This window comes from Panicum virgatum, chromosome 8K (genome assembly GCF_016808335.1).
Source record: "Panicum virgatum strain AP13 chromosome 8K, P.virgatum_v5, whole genome shotgun sequence".
NCBI classification, from domain to species: Eukaryota; Viridiplantae; Streptophyta; class Magnoliopsida; order Poales; family Poaceae; genus Panicum; species Panicum virgatum.
In genome coordinates this window covers 33,020,027-33,034,478 of record NC_053143.1, presented here as the reverse complement: position 1 = coordinate 33,034,478, position 14,452 = coordinate 33,020,027, and the positions used below count along the sequence as shown (strand labels likewise).

Sequence of the window (14,452 nt, the reverse complement as noted above, 5' to 3'; positions counted from 1 at the left end):
CCCTGGACGCGTGAGAACTCCGCACGAGAAACACCAGTGAACAAGGCATTGACAGCCTTGGCGTTAGCCTCGTGCTCGGACAACTGAAGAGGAGAGGTCCGAACGGCAAGCACCTCGTACGCCTGGTTCTTGGTGATATCCCAGACCTCGGCTCCCATGCTTTGCAAGAAGGCATGCATGTGAACCTTCCAATAAGCATAGTCCTCGCCGGAAAACACTGGATTCTTACCAAGACTCGCCATAGTCGCTAAGTAATTTTCGAACCGGTTAAGGTACTAAAAACCTCAACCAAGCTCTGATACCAATTGAGGGAATGAAAAGGCGACCAGAGGGGGGTGAATGGGAGCCGATCGAAATTTATCGCAATTGAAAGCTCGGCTTAAGATCCCAAGAACACACCCAACCCTTGAGTCCTAGGTGAAGTGTAGAGTAGCTATAGAGGAGCTACATTAACGCAAAACAATTCTAGGACAAACGAGAAGTGGCGCGGACACAAACAGCGAGAAGAAGTAGATGAAACAACGCACGGTATACCTCACCGGTTGATCCGACGCTTGAGTTTGAATGGCGTCGGTTCAACCGACGAGCAGAGCCGGCAGCACGAGAAAGCAAGCACCGGTTGATCCGATGCAGTGTCTTAGACATCGTCGGTTCAACTGACGATCCTGCACCAGATGATCCGACCAAATCGACTTAACACGTCGGTGCAGTTGTCCAGAGATACCTCAAAATGAACAACTGAGCACCGGTTGAACCGACGAATTCAACTCCAAAACACTGGTGCAGTTGTCCAGAGGAACACTAAAATAAATTTTCTTGAGCACCGGTTAAACCGACGTAATCAAATCTAAAACGCCGATGCAGTTGTCCAGAGAGGCAACAAAAGGACCCAACAGAGCACCGGATGAGCCGACGTTAAGAAACTCCAATACGCCGGTTAAACACTCAAAGCAGCACAGCAAATAAGTATCACCGGTTGATCCGATGTACGTGGACTTAATGCACCGGTGCAACCATGCGAAGAGCAGAAAACCCTAACGAGCGAAAAACCTTCTCACCGGTTGAACCGACGCAACATGACCACAAGCGTCGGTTTAACCGGTGATAGGTAAAAACTCTGTTCGAGCCCAGAAACGATTTTCCAGTCCGCGCCTCGCACAAAAACTCGATGATCGAAGGATCAAATCAAGTCCAAATCTCACCAAAATTCGTAGGCACGATCACAAAGGACTTGTGAACATGACCACGGAAGGAATCGACGAATCACTCCATGGTTTGGGAGGAACCGAAGAATTTCGAACAAGATTGGGGTTTTCTCAAGAACGCAACAACTTCGATTCGGGAGGAGTCGTGATTCCAGAGGGTATTGCACTAGGCTAGAAGGTTTTGAATCACTACAAAGAGTCATGAAATCATCAAGAACCACGCCATCAACTCGTGCTCATGAATCGACAAAGGAAAATCGAATTTCAAACAAACGAGGCTCAAGATGAATGAAATCGAAGTGAATTCAAAACCCTGGAGGGCACAAGGAGGGATGGGCCTCCTTTCCCGATCAATCTCAGTACAAAAACTCAAAAATCCATCCCTAAGAGAGGAGAGGGAGGAAGAACAGAGAGGGAGAGAGGGGTGCCAGGCTCCAGGAGAGGGGCGGCTGTTTCTTGCGCCAGGTGAAAAAGGAGAGAGCAGAGGGAGAGGGGTGAGGGGGTATTTAACCCCAACAACTCTCAACCCAAAAGACTAAACTACCCCTAAACTCAAATAGACACTAAAACGCCCGTAGGGGCAAAACCGGAAATATGTACACGATCTCATCCGACGGCGGAGTTTCTTTCTTCGACTCGAAGCCTTCTCCGCGATGCCGCCATGTCGATGAAGATCCGGTTCGCGGTTTTGGGGGGTCCGCGAAACCCGGGTAGGTGGCCGGTTTTGAGAAAACCGCCAAAACTCCACGCGCGGGAAGATTCCCGCCTCCACGCCGTGGCCCTAGACGCTGTTCCCGCCTCGGCCTTCTGACGGCCCTAGACGCCGCCCGACTCCCGTCACCTCCTCGCCCGCAGCGAGGCCCTAGACGCCGTCGACGCCCGTCGCCTCCGTCAGTCCCGAGACCGACGCTCGTGCGTCCACGACTTGGCGTCTTCAATCGCCGTCCGCCTCCTTGGTTTTGTGGCGCAAACCAAGAAACCCGCCTTCCGTCGCCGGTTGTGTCCTCGATCCAGGAGTGGACGCCACAGCTACCGCCCGGCCTGAGCTCCTCCACGGCAACTCTCCGTCGACACTCGACGCCCGTGTACCTACAACCAAAGACCAAGCTCACGATCACACCGCACGGTTGACAATTCACTCATCACAATCAGGATAGAGTACTCAACATTCCTCACTTAGCAACGCATAGGCACAAATTTAGTGTGATAATAAAAATTCTAGAATTCATCGACTTGTATTGAAGCCCAGTGTTGAAGGGGTCAACGACCCCTTCACCCAAGATCAGTTAGAAGATAAAGGCCGTGGCACAAGCTATCACCACCTTTGCCATGGGATGCTTCGACCTGACGAAGGAGCTGTGTGATCAGATAAGCATGATGATCGGAAAGTACTGGTGGAGCCAGCAGGAGGAGAACAAAATCCACTGGGTTAGTTGAGAGAAGCTAACTATGCCCAAATGCAAAGGAGGTCTGGGTTTCCGGGACATTTACACTTTCAATCTAGCCATATTGGGAAAACAGAGATGGAGACTTGTCCAAAATCCTGATTCTCTGTGTGTAAGGATATACTCCACGCTAAATATTTCTCCCATGGCGACCTGTTCAAAGCCAAAAGGGCAGGCGCAATGTCTTACACATGGAGAAGCATATTGCAAGGAGTGAAAGTCCTGGAGAAAAGGGTGATTTGGAGAATTGGTAATGGAGATAGGGTGAACATCTGGAAGGATCCCTGGATGCCGCGAGGAACTACCGGAAGACTGATCACACCGAGAGGTAGCAACCTACTAAGTCGAGTGTCAGAGCTAATTGATACTGTTTCGGGAGAGTGGGATGAGGAATTGCTGAACCAGACCTTTTGGCCAGAAGATGCAGACGTGATTAGAGCCATCCCGGTTCACACTGACATGGATGATGTGTTGGCTGGGCACTTTGACCCTCGTGGAATTTTCTAAGTGATATCAGCTTACAAGGTCCATAGGGATCAGTTGCAGTGTGAGAGCAAAAGAGGTCAACCCTACACTGCTGCTAACAGCAAAAGGGAGGATACATTCTGGAAAAAGCTGTGGAGGCTTAAATGCCCTGGGAAAAATCAAACATTTTCTGTGGAGATTGGGACACAACACTGTGGCTGTGCATAAGAATTTGAAACGGAAGGGAATGGAATTAGACACTCAATGTGTGATGTGCATCCGAGTGGACGAGGATGGAGGGCACTTGTTCTGCAAGTGCAAATTTGTTAAGCATATCTGGAGGGAACTGAATTTGGAGGATGTGAGATGCAGATTGGCCGATCAGGAAACGGTCCAGTCATTCATGTCCATGATATAGGAACTGGACCCTGCAATGCAAGTCCAACCTCCTCACCAAAAAGATTGTGGATGATGCCACCTGTGAACTATGTGATGGAGCGCCAGAGACAGCAGAGCACCTCCTCTTCTTCTGCCCCTTCTCGGCTGCGTTTTGGCAGAGACTGGGTGTGCAGTTAGAACCAGACACGGCAGTCCGCGACCTCCATCACTTTCAGAAGCCGGGAAACCTGCCGCCGACTCACTTTGATACTTTTGTTCTACTGTGCTGTTGGCAGCTTTGGAAATGTCGCAATGGGATCGTCTTCAGGTAGGAAAGCATGACCCTCCCATAATTTCTACAAAGCTGTAAATTAGAGGCTAGAGCCTGGAGTTGCCGTCTCCCAAAGTGGGACCTCAGCGTTAGCGATCTTTGGTGCAGTGCTTTCTCTTCGGCATTGTAAAACTTAAAATGCTGTAAATCTTTGCATCTGGCCGTTAGGGGCCACTATGATGAATGAACCAGGTGGGGATCCCCCCGTTGAACCTTCAAAAAAATTGATATAGGAACTGGAGGAGCACGAGCAGCTGAAAGTAATCACACTGCTATGGCATTGGTGGCTGGAAAGAAATCGTGTTCGGGAAGGAGAACAGCTTCAGAGTTGGCATACATTATCACTGCTCAATCTGACGAATATCTGAAAATAAGCTATCGAGTTCAGACGGGCACCCCCAAACGTTGGTGTAAACCGACAGGAGATTCCCTGAAAATCAATGTCGATGCTTCATATATTGCAGAAACAAGCTGTGGAGGCTGGGGCTTTGTGATTAGGGATGCCATTGGTGCAGTCATTCACGCCGGTGCTGGAGCTATCTTGTATTCGATGGATGACTTCCACTCTGAAGTTCTAGCATGTCTAGCTGCTCTGAAAGCGGCAAGTGAGAAGGGGATGACGAGAATTGTGGTGGAGACTGATTCCATGATGCTTTGGCTGGCTATTGAGCGCAATACTTTCTCGTTGGCACCCAGTGGAGGGCTCATACATGAGATCAAGGCGCTAGCTGCGTCAAGTTTTATATCTTTTTCTGTTATGTAATGTCCTTGTGTCTGTAATAGCATGGCCCATGTACTGGCTGCATGTGGTTGTAAGTGCTCTTCTAACTCCGTGCTTCTTTGGTACGGAGTGCCCTCGGGCATGGAGAACTTCCCTCGCGTCTCTCAGTTAATGGAATCACTGTTCCCATAAAGAAAAATTAGAAGAGAAAGTGCCAGATCATCAAGTTACTCTAAAATCGCTATGGAAAAAGTTAATCTAAATCAAACTATGAATAATTGTTCTTACTGAGTAGTGAACTCTTTTCACAACAATATTAAATGGAAAAGGAACATAAGAGGCTGACACCTAGATCAAATAACCGCGCCTCAACATACGCAAGAAACGTACAAATCGACTGACTGCAGCGCTGCTTAACCGCGGCACTGGTATATGGCCTGGCAGCCGCTGCTGTAGGGCTGCCCGCGGGCGGGGCACGGGCCATAGCAGGCGGCCTTGCTCGCGGTAAGAGCGCCGTAGTCGATGAACCCGCCGCTGTACAGCGCCCTCCTCCGCGGGTACGCCACCTCCTCCTCGCCCTCCAGCACGAAGCTGCTCGCGCGCAGGGCCGGCATCGCCTCAGCCGAGAGTCCTCCGGCCTCTGGAGCGGCGCCGCCGCTGGCAAGCAGCAACGCGGCAGCGAAGGCGAGAACGAGCAGCACTCGAGTTCGCCGCGGCATTTTCTTTTGTTGCTACAACTACAGTGCAGTGCGTGCTGCCGGGACTGTGTAGAGCGGCAGGGAGCGCTAGGCTGGTTTTTGTATTGGCGCAATCGGGTGGTTGATGCGTGCGGTGCGACAGCAACGGCGCGCCTAACCACACACGTGAAGCTAGACGACGATGGTGTCTGCCGACGAGCCCTTTCTTGCTCTTGCATGATTAAAGAAGCACTTTTTTTCCGCCGGAACCATGTGGATCTGGTTGTGGGCTTGTGGCTGTGCAGCGTACCCTGCTCTATTGTGTAACTAACGACGGAGTTCTCAGTTCCGTGCCGTCTAGTGTAGGCATCATACCCAATGTATGGTTGTTAGCAAATCCATAAGTCCATTAGGGAGGGTAGGTAGGCACCGCAATGGTTGCTAGCAAATTTACAACTCAGTTTTTCTGATGATCCGTGACCATTACATGTCTTTCTGATTGTCCAAACATATTGTTGGCACCCGAATTTGGCACCAATCCGGATCAGGTTAAGCAAACCGATCTGATCGGTGTGTTCAGGTGGTCTGACTAGCCTGGAATTCTTTAGCCGATCCAACAAGGGGTAACTGGTCTGCATAGAATCCCTGTACAATTAGAGATTTTCATAGATTTAGATGTATAATAGGATTACGGCTGATTGAATCATGTCACGTTACAACTCACCCATGTTACCTCCCTACAAAAAAAATGTTACAACTCACCCATGTCACGTTAGGGAAAAAATGTTACAACTCACCCATGTCACATTAGGAAAAAAATATTACAATTCAGCCATGTTATATTAGGAAAAAAATGTTATAACTCACCGATGCCACATTAGCAAAAAAAAAATTGTAACTAACATAATTTTTTCCTTCTAACATCATATCACGTAAACATTATAAAAAAATAGACAGCCATGTCATGTGTCACATTTTTTTTGTCTCACAGCTCGTCACGTTCACGTTATCTTAAAAAAAAGGCATGGCCACATAGAGAACTGCACTTATTCTAACCAATTCCGTCAGTCATCCGTACATGTAGGTGGTTACATGTGCAGATATTTTCATATTTTTAAAATTTAAAAATATATAAATTAATACTTATTGTATTATCTGCGAAAGGGTTTGTAGCCTAGTGGTTACAAGAGCCTCGGTAGCACCTGAGGTCCTGGGTTTGACTCCCTATGGGACCGAATATTCTGGGATTTAACGGTGTTGTGCATTCAGTAGTAAGCGACGTTCCCGTCGATAGCGAGGCGCCTGTGGTGACTTCGTTAATCTCGAGGATTTGCCGGCTCAGTCTTCGAAGATGCTCATAGAGGCAGGATTTGCGTACGTGTATTCATAAGGTGTGAGTGTGCGTCCGTTATGAGTATCTTAGTTATACTGTGTAATCTTAAGAAACTTATTGTATTACCTCCTAAGTGGTAATAGTTCATTCTCACCACCTAGACCTACATAAATGGACGCCTCACAGTCATTTGGGAGTATCGTAGCAAAGCCCAAAACAAAATCAATCTACTACTTTATTGCCTCTATTTTTGTCTCCAAACCCTAGCTCTTCCAATCTCATTATCTGTCGTTCTTCTTTCATGACGATGTCTGAAGTTGTTCTAGGTAGCCTGCCAACCCTAGAACAACCCTGCGTGCGCTTGCCCTAAAGGGGTCCCTCCCGGGTGAGCGTTCGTCGGATCTTTCCTGGTTCACCAGCAAAAAGGTCTGACCGCTCCCTAAGACGTGTCTGACCGCCCTAAGTAGGAGGCACTGCAGCAAGCTCCTCCTCATGCTACGCCATCGAGCACGTTTGTGTGTTGGCCCTTAATTGGCGTCAACACAATTTGGCGACTCTGCTGGAGAAGAAAGATCTTGGTTATCAAAAACCGGTCTAACTTATCACAAGAAGATGAGCTCTACTATTGAAGTTGACAAGGACAATATCATCCCGACAAAGGTTGAGCATCTTCCTGAAGACATTCGGTAGATGCTGGAGGAGCGCAAGAAGAAGCGCAATGAAGAGGATCTGAAGGCGGCGCTTGCATGTATTAAGGTTGATCGACTTGGCGAAATCACCAAGGTCAAGGAGATAGACTTATCTTCTACCTCCACTGAGGTAACACCCACTATGAGTCAATCATCGTCTGGTGTCACCCTTGATCAAGTTAAGAATTTCTTAGCTGAGTGGGATGTAAAATTGGCTAATCTGCTTAGTTCTAAAATGCTGGCAGCAGCCCATAAACAACTAGAGATAACCAATGATACATCACCTGTTTCTATCGCTATTACTGCTGAGGTTCCTGTTTCTCAACCATTGGCAAAATTACCTGTGAGTCAACCATAGCATGGAATGCCGTTGAATTTTTTTTGGTAGTCAGATGGTAACACCTACTAATGCGATGGTGGCTGAGCAAACGTATTCTGATCCTATTACAAGCATCTCTAGTTGGCTAACTTTCACCGAACAGATGAATTGAATAATTTTGTACCCTCATATTCCGCTCATGCGTACAACGCACCACCTGTACCTCCCAGAGGTGCTATGCCACCTATCGGTCCTATCACACATGAGATATTTGACCGATATGTGCAAAGATTGCAAAACAGGCAACGACCAGTCGAACCGACTCCTCCAACTGGTCAGACCGGTTCCCCCCAAGTCATATGACTCCAAGCCAGCATACTGCATCTACATCCGCACAACCAAATTCTTCAAATAGTTTTGAGGAAGTATTTGCTGAATATAAGAATGATTTGGCTAAATTGATTAAAGAAAATCTTGGAGCAGATGTTAGAGGCAAAACTCAAGTTTATCAAAAATTGTATCCTAGTTCTTTTGATTCAGTTCAATACCCTTCTGGTTTTAGGTTGCCTGAGTTTGTTAAATTCAATGGAGAAGATAATAAGAGTACTTTTGAGCATATTAGCCAATATCTTGCCCAACTAAGAGAAGTGGTTTCTACAATGAATCGAAAGTGAATTATTTTCTTTATCTTTAATTGGAACGGCTTTTTCATGGTTTAGTTCTTTGGCCTAACTCTATTAGCTTATGGGAAAAATTAGAGCAGAAATTTCATGATCATTTCTTTTCTAGAAATTATGAGCTATTGTCCCATTTAATATCGGTTAAGCAGATGCATGATGAATATGTTAATGATTACATTAGAAGATTTTGAGATACAAAAAATTGATGCTTTAATGTGAATCTTGCTGAAAAAGATTTAGCTTTTAGTGGCATGCGCTCTCACACTAAAGAAAAATGTGAGGTTTATAACTTTTCCTATTAATTAAGTGTATCAAAAGAGCTTTGGTTGCAGAAAGCCAAAGCAAAGAATCTCAAGAAAGTCATAGGCATCATCGTCGTAATACACATACTCTTGAATATAATTCAGATTGTTCGGACGATGAGTCTAAAGAAGTGTATGATGCTGAATTTGTTTGGCCATCCCAAGCCAAATCATTTGTTTGTTCTGCTCTTAAGTCGATTCACAAAAATTAGCAAGAAGAGAAGTTTACTTTTGATGTATTCAAGTCTGATAGGATATTTGATGAATTGTATAAGAATGGAAACATTAAGATGTCGCATACCATACCGCCGCTTGAGGAATTAAAGCAGCGAGCTTATTACAAACTTCATAATACTTTCTCACATGCAATCAATGATTGCAATGTTATGCGTAGACAAATTCAATCGGCCATAAACGAAGGACGATTGGCTCTTCCTGCAATGCAGCTTGAATTGAATAATCCCAAAGTGTTAATTCGACCAAGAAGCTGAAACCAAAAAAGGGGAAAATGTCATCATTAGGGAAGAGAGACCAGAGAAAAAGATGCTGCAGAAGGAGACCCCTCGAGCTGCAACAGAGGCTTGAATGCCCGGGGGGCAAAGCAAGGATAAGAAGACCATTGACAAGACAACTGGTTTGATCGGTTCTCAAGTCGGTCTGACAGGTGCGCCAACCAATCTGACCAGTACTCAGACCAGTCTGGCTGATGCGTCTAGTGAGCCTAGAGGTTCCTCCAAGGCCAAGAACAAGGCAAGGTCGAGCTTCAAGGAGCTCTTGGACAATAAAGGAGACTCTCAAGAGCAGAAGGGACGGCCAAACAAAGCTAAGGATACAAAGGCATCGTTTGGGCGTCAAGAGCAATCGGATTCTCAAGGTAATTGTGTTGTTGTGCCATATTCATTTGATGTACCGATTGCTCTATGGTTTTGGCCATATCCTTGTTATTATACGCCTTTGAATTATAGCAGGATGCATATGCAGTCATATTACATTCAATATGCTTCTGTATGTCCAAGTTGTACCTCATAAAGACTGATTGTAGCTAGTAACAATTTGGTCAAAAGGAGTTTTGATTGCAGCAAGAAGGGTGAGAAGAATTTGAAACAAGATTCAAAGTATTTACAGCCGAGATGGTGTTCCTCAGGCTTATCTGATACTCAAAAGAGAAGGCTGCAACGGATGGATAAGAAAGAATTGACGGAGCAACAAGCGGAGGTTGTGCCATGAAGTCAACAACTATGAAGAAGATTTGGTAGCCAAAGCACATTGCTTCATATCAATTTTTATTGCCCTTAGACAAAATGGCCGGTGTATTATTAATCATCATCCTTAGACTTACTTTTTGGTGTGCAAGCTTACCAAAAAGTAGGGGGGCATATGTTGGCACCTGAATTTGACAGCAATCCAGATTAGGTTAAGCAAACCGGTCTGATCGGTGTGTCCAGGCGGTCTGACCAGTCTGGAATCCTATAGCCGATCCAGCAAGGGCTAACCAGTTTGACCGGTTGGTCCAAAACCGGTCTACATAGAGTCCGAGTGCAATTAGAGATTTTCATAGATTTAGATCTGTAATAGGATTTCTTACAGGGCAAGACCTCCCCACTCTATAAATATAAAGGGCCCCAACTAATTGAGAACATCCAAGCAATCAAAAACAAAACCAATCTACTACTTTATTGCCTTTACTTTTATCTCCAAATCCTTGCTCTTTGAATCCCATTATCTGTTGTTCTTCCTTCGTCTTGCTAAGGTTTGAATGTGTTCTAGGTGGCCTGCCGACCCTAGAACAATCCTGTGTGTGCTTGCCCTGAAGGGTTCCCTCCAGGGTAAGCGTTTGTCGGATCTTCACTGGTTCACCGGCGAACCGATCTGACCGATCCCTAAAACCGATCTTACCGTCCTGCGCAGGGGACGCTGCAGCGAGCTCCTCCTCGCACTTTTGTGACCGAGCGTGTTTGTGTGTTGGCCCTGAATTGGCGTCAAAACATATATCAAGAATTGTCCACGTTACAGATGGGTCGACTCTTTTTCACTTTGAGGTTTAGGCAATGAGCCACTCCTCTTTGTCTTCCTCGTACCTTTACACATTGGCATGGCAAGTGCTACATTCACCAAACATTCAACGCCTCATTCACTACTAAAAAAGATTCATGAAAAACCTTTTTTCAATGACAGGTCAAAAGGGAACCCGCTCCTTCAAAAAGAATGGAGCTACTGTAGCAGCCCTTGAAAATGTAATTCTAAGGGTGGGTGATAGGGTCACCCTTCCTTGGAAATGGCCCCTAAAAATCGACTTTTGAGGGCCGATGACGCCATCACCCACCCATAAAAATTATTTTCAGGGGTGGGTGGTGGCATGACCCGGCCCTATAAATGGTCTCATGCAAAAATGTTCATTGCCTTTTTATATGATCTCTGATGAAGACTAACTTTATACAAAAATTGTAGAGCTTGACGGGATCCAAAATTTTGTAGTTGATAACTTTTTCATTTAAGGTAATTTAATAGTCTAAAAAATTATTATAAATTTTGTAGATTCAAATCTACAAGTTTTAATTTGTTTTCAAACAACCTCGGATGTAGAGTAGTTCCATTTATAGTTGTAGTGGTAAGATCTAAAATTTTACAGTTTATACATTATTCATTTAAGACCATTTAGGATCACAAGATCATTTACTAGTTGTGCCCTACATATGGCTATGACTATATACTATCTCATACAGCTCAAATTATATTTTCAAGTTTTCACAATATTAACCTTTATATACACTAAAATGTATTTGGCATATTTTTTCTATATCTATAGTTCACAATAACTATACTATAGAAGTTTCACATTTTTTATTGTTATATATTTAAATATTTTAATGCATTTTCAGAATAAAATAGTAAAATAGGGCTGGGTAACGGTGTCACCGCCCCTGCAAATCAATTTCATTCTTAATATAAAGAGTAGCATATCTCACAAAGTGACAAGTGACTATGTTGTACATGTGGTGGAGAGTAGAGTACTCGCGAGGCTTGAGGTAAGCGGTTCAAACCCCGATTTACGCAAGTGTGCATATTTCGTCAATAAAATTATACCTCGGTGGTAGAGGGGCTTGTGGTGGTTGCCAGTTGGCTGGAGTATTTTCAGCTTTTTATTTTGTTGTTTTCAAGCTTTTTCTAATTTCTTCCTTTTCCTGAAATTGATTTATAGGGGTGCTCATGTTAGCCATTCCTACAAACTGATTTTTAGCTGCGAGAAGTAGGGGTAGGTAGCACACCCGCCCCTAAAAATACACTTTTACCTGCCTCTTAATTTTTTTTAGTAGTGATTTAATTGCTTTAATGTAACTCGGATGGCATGACGGTTGATGCTTGATTACTATCAAAATAGGCAAATGTATTCTCAAACTTTCATCCAAGGGTTAACTTCATCCCTCAACTCTTAAAAGGTTCAATTTAGTCTGCTGTCCGCCCAACTTCAGCATTTCGATTCAATTCTTTCACTCGTTCGTGTTGTCATATCGAGGGCCACTTGTTTGGTCACTCTTTGGTCATGGTTAGTGGCTCCAACATGGACAAAACTCCCCCAGCAACCCCCCCCCTCCCCCGAGCCATTCAGCTCGTTTGTTCTTGCTGTTCTTAGCTCGGGTGGGGGATTTCAAGCCCATTTTCTCCATGATTTTGTGAAGACTCTTGATTCCACGGTCCTTCCAACTGCTCTAAAAGTTAGGAGCTTGTTCCTCTCATCTTTTATTTATTTTGTAGCTCATATTATGGTTTGGGGATATAGAAATGTGAAGTTTTTGGATTGGGATAGTTTTCTTGATTTTTACACCATTTGAGCTCAAATATGGTACTTAAGATGTGCATTTATAGATGTGATTTACTTATATGAGTTCGTCCAAATGAGTATAGAGAGTTGATGCGATTTTCTTGCATAGTGAGTTGATATTACAAATGAGTATACTAGATTTTTGTTTAGAATGAGATATGTATGTATATATGACCATATGTGGATTCTAAATATGAAATGTTAAATTCAAATGAGTAGTAGAAATTTTTAAATTTTAGAATGAGAGTATGTATGTACATATGTGGATTTCAAAGGAATAATTATTGAATGTGGAAAAAGATGTATACTATACTATGTATTTATTTTGTATTATGAATGAACACTACAAGAAACCATTTATTCCGTGACGGAATAATTTCGTCATAGATCGTTGAAAATTTGTCATAAAATTTTGTTCGTGACGTTTTCGAGCAGCGTCATGTATTAAGCGTCGCAGATTAAATCGAATGACGTTTTCTTCGAAATCGTCACAGATCAGCACAATTTATGATGTTTTTTTACTGTCATAAAACACTCTTAGGCTCGTGCATCCAAGCCCAAGCCCATCATTCATGACAAAATTAAACGTCACAAATATTTGTCACAGATGTTTACCACGTGGTAGCCAGCATGAATAGTGATGTAGATAAATGATGATGACGGCCCATTGGTTAGCAGGCCCATTTTTTAATTGGGCCGGTCAGTTGGGCCATTTTTTGAACCACTATCAAATCAAAGACCACAAAAAAGACCCATAAAAAATTGAGCCCATCAATTTAATCCAATTTCTCATACCATACACCAGAATATCAGTACAACCCAAAATACATATCAAATTTTAGCAGCCCAAAATAAGTCATATAATCTCATGTTTACATTGAAAAGAGATACAACAGCCCAAAATACACCAGCAAGACCTACAACACCAAAAATCAAAGCACATGATACAAGTAGCAATTTGATTCCAGAAGCAAAGTAGCAAATGTTCCAGAGCACCAACCGGACCTGCAACACCAACAATAGATCACACAGGTTTTCACGCTCAGCTTGCTCTGTAGTAATGCAACTTGACAAGGCCCCCATGGCTGGGCTCCGGGGCTGGGATGGCGAGGAGGAGGGCGGGTGAGGTGAGGAGATGGCGACGCTAGGGGGCTCGTCGATGTGGAGGACCTCTGACAGGAAGATAGGGTGGCGACGGACGGCGGCGCGGAGAGAAGAGATCGCGAGAGGATGGAGGGGCGGCAAGGAGGGAGCGCCGGCTAGAGGGAGGGGATCGGAGCGTGGAGAGGAGGGGCTAGGGTTCTACTGCTTTTATATCATGGGAGAGCGATTGGAGCCATTGGATCGGAGATGGATGGTTAAAAACAGTTGGGCCATTTGGGTTGAAATGGGCCTGGTTTGCATAACATTTTCTTTTTTTTTTAATTTTATTGCACTTTAGTGAAGTAACATATAAAAATAATTATCTTGTATACACCAACTTATTTTTTACATGTAATAGACAATATTTAAGTTGACTAGTAGGAGTTTCAAGATTTTTTGAATAGATTTGATATATTTTGTGAATTAAATGAATTTCTATGTGCTTTTCGAAAGTAATTCCAAGTTGAACTATGTACCTCTAAACCAATTCAAAATATTATAGAAAAATTATATTTAGTCTCATATGTTCAAGTCTAGCCCATGTCTTGGAGATAGATAAAAAATTTAATTATCTTCTAGGGACAATTCAAACTTCTATCTCCAAGTTATTACACAATAATTGCAATAATATGTAAAGCTGGTTGAAAAATTATAAAAATTGACATGACAATATATTTTTGGTCCATATTCTATCCATAAAAAACTTAAATGATTTCACTAAAATGGAACCACACATTGTTCACAAATAGTTACATCTCTAATATTGTTTCTTACAACTCAACTCAAACTTTGAGATTTAAGTACCATATAACTTTTTTGAACTTGTATGAACTTCAAATTTCGACACAACCTTAGGTTTACCATAACATTAGAGAATGTGAAGTTACATTATCAATTGTTATAAAAAAAATATTTTTTAATTCATACTCTACTTAGGTGTAAAA

The 14,452-nt window shown here is 43.6% G+C and overlaps 1 protein-coding gene across 1 annotated transcript; it reads right to left on the bottom strand.

Annotated features, from left to right (window-relative positions):
- Positions 1-4,757: 4,757 nt before the first annotated feature.
- Positions 4,758-5,325, bottom strand: LOC120644436. Its single transcript, XM_039921063.1, has one exon. It carries the CDS (start codon positions 5,262-5,264, stop codon positions 4,959-4,961), a length of 306 nt encoding a protein of 101 aa, XP_039776997.1. The 5' UTR covers positions 5,265-5,325; the 3' UTR covers positions 4,758-4,958.
- Positions 5,326-14,452: the final 9,127 nt, after the last annotated feature.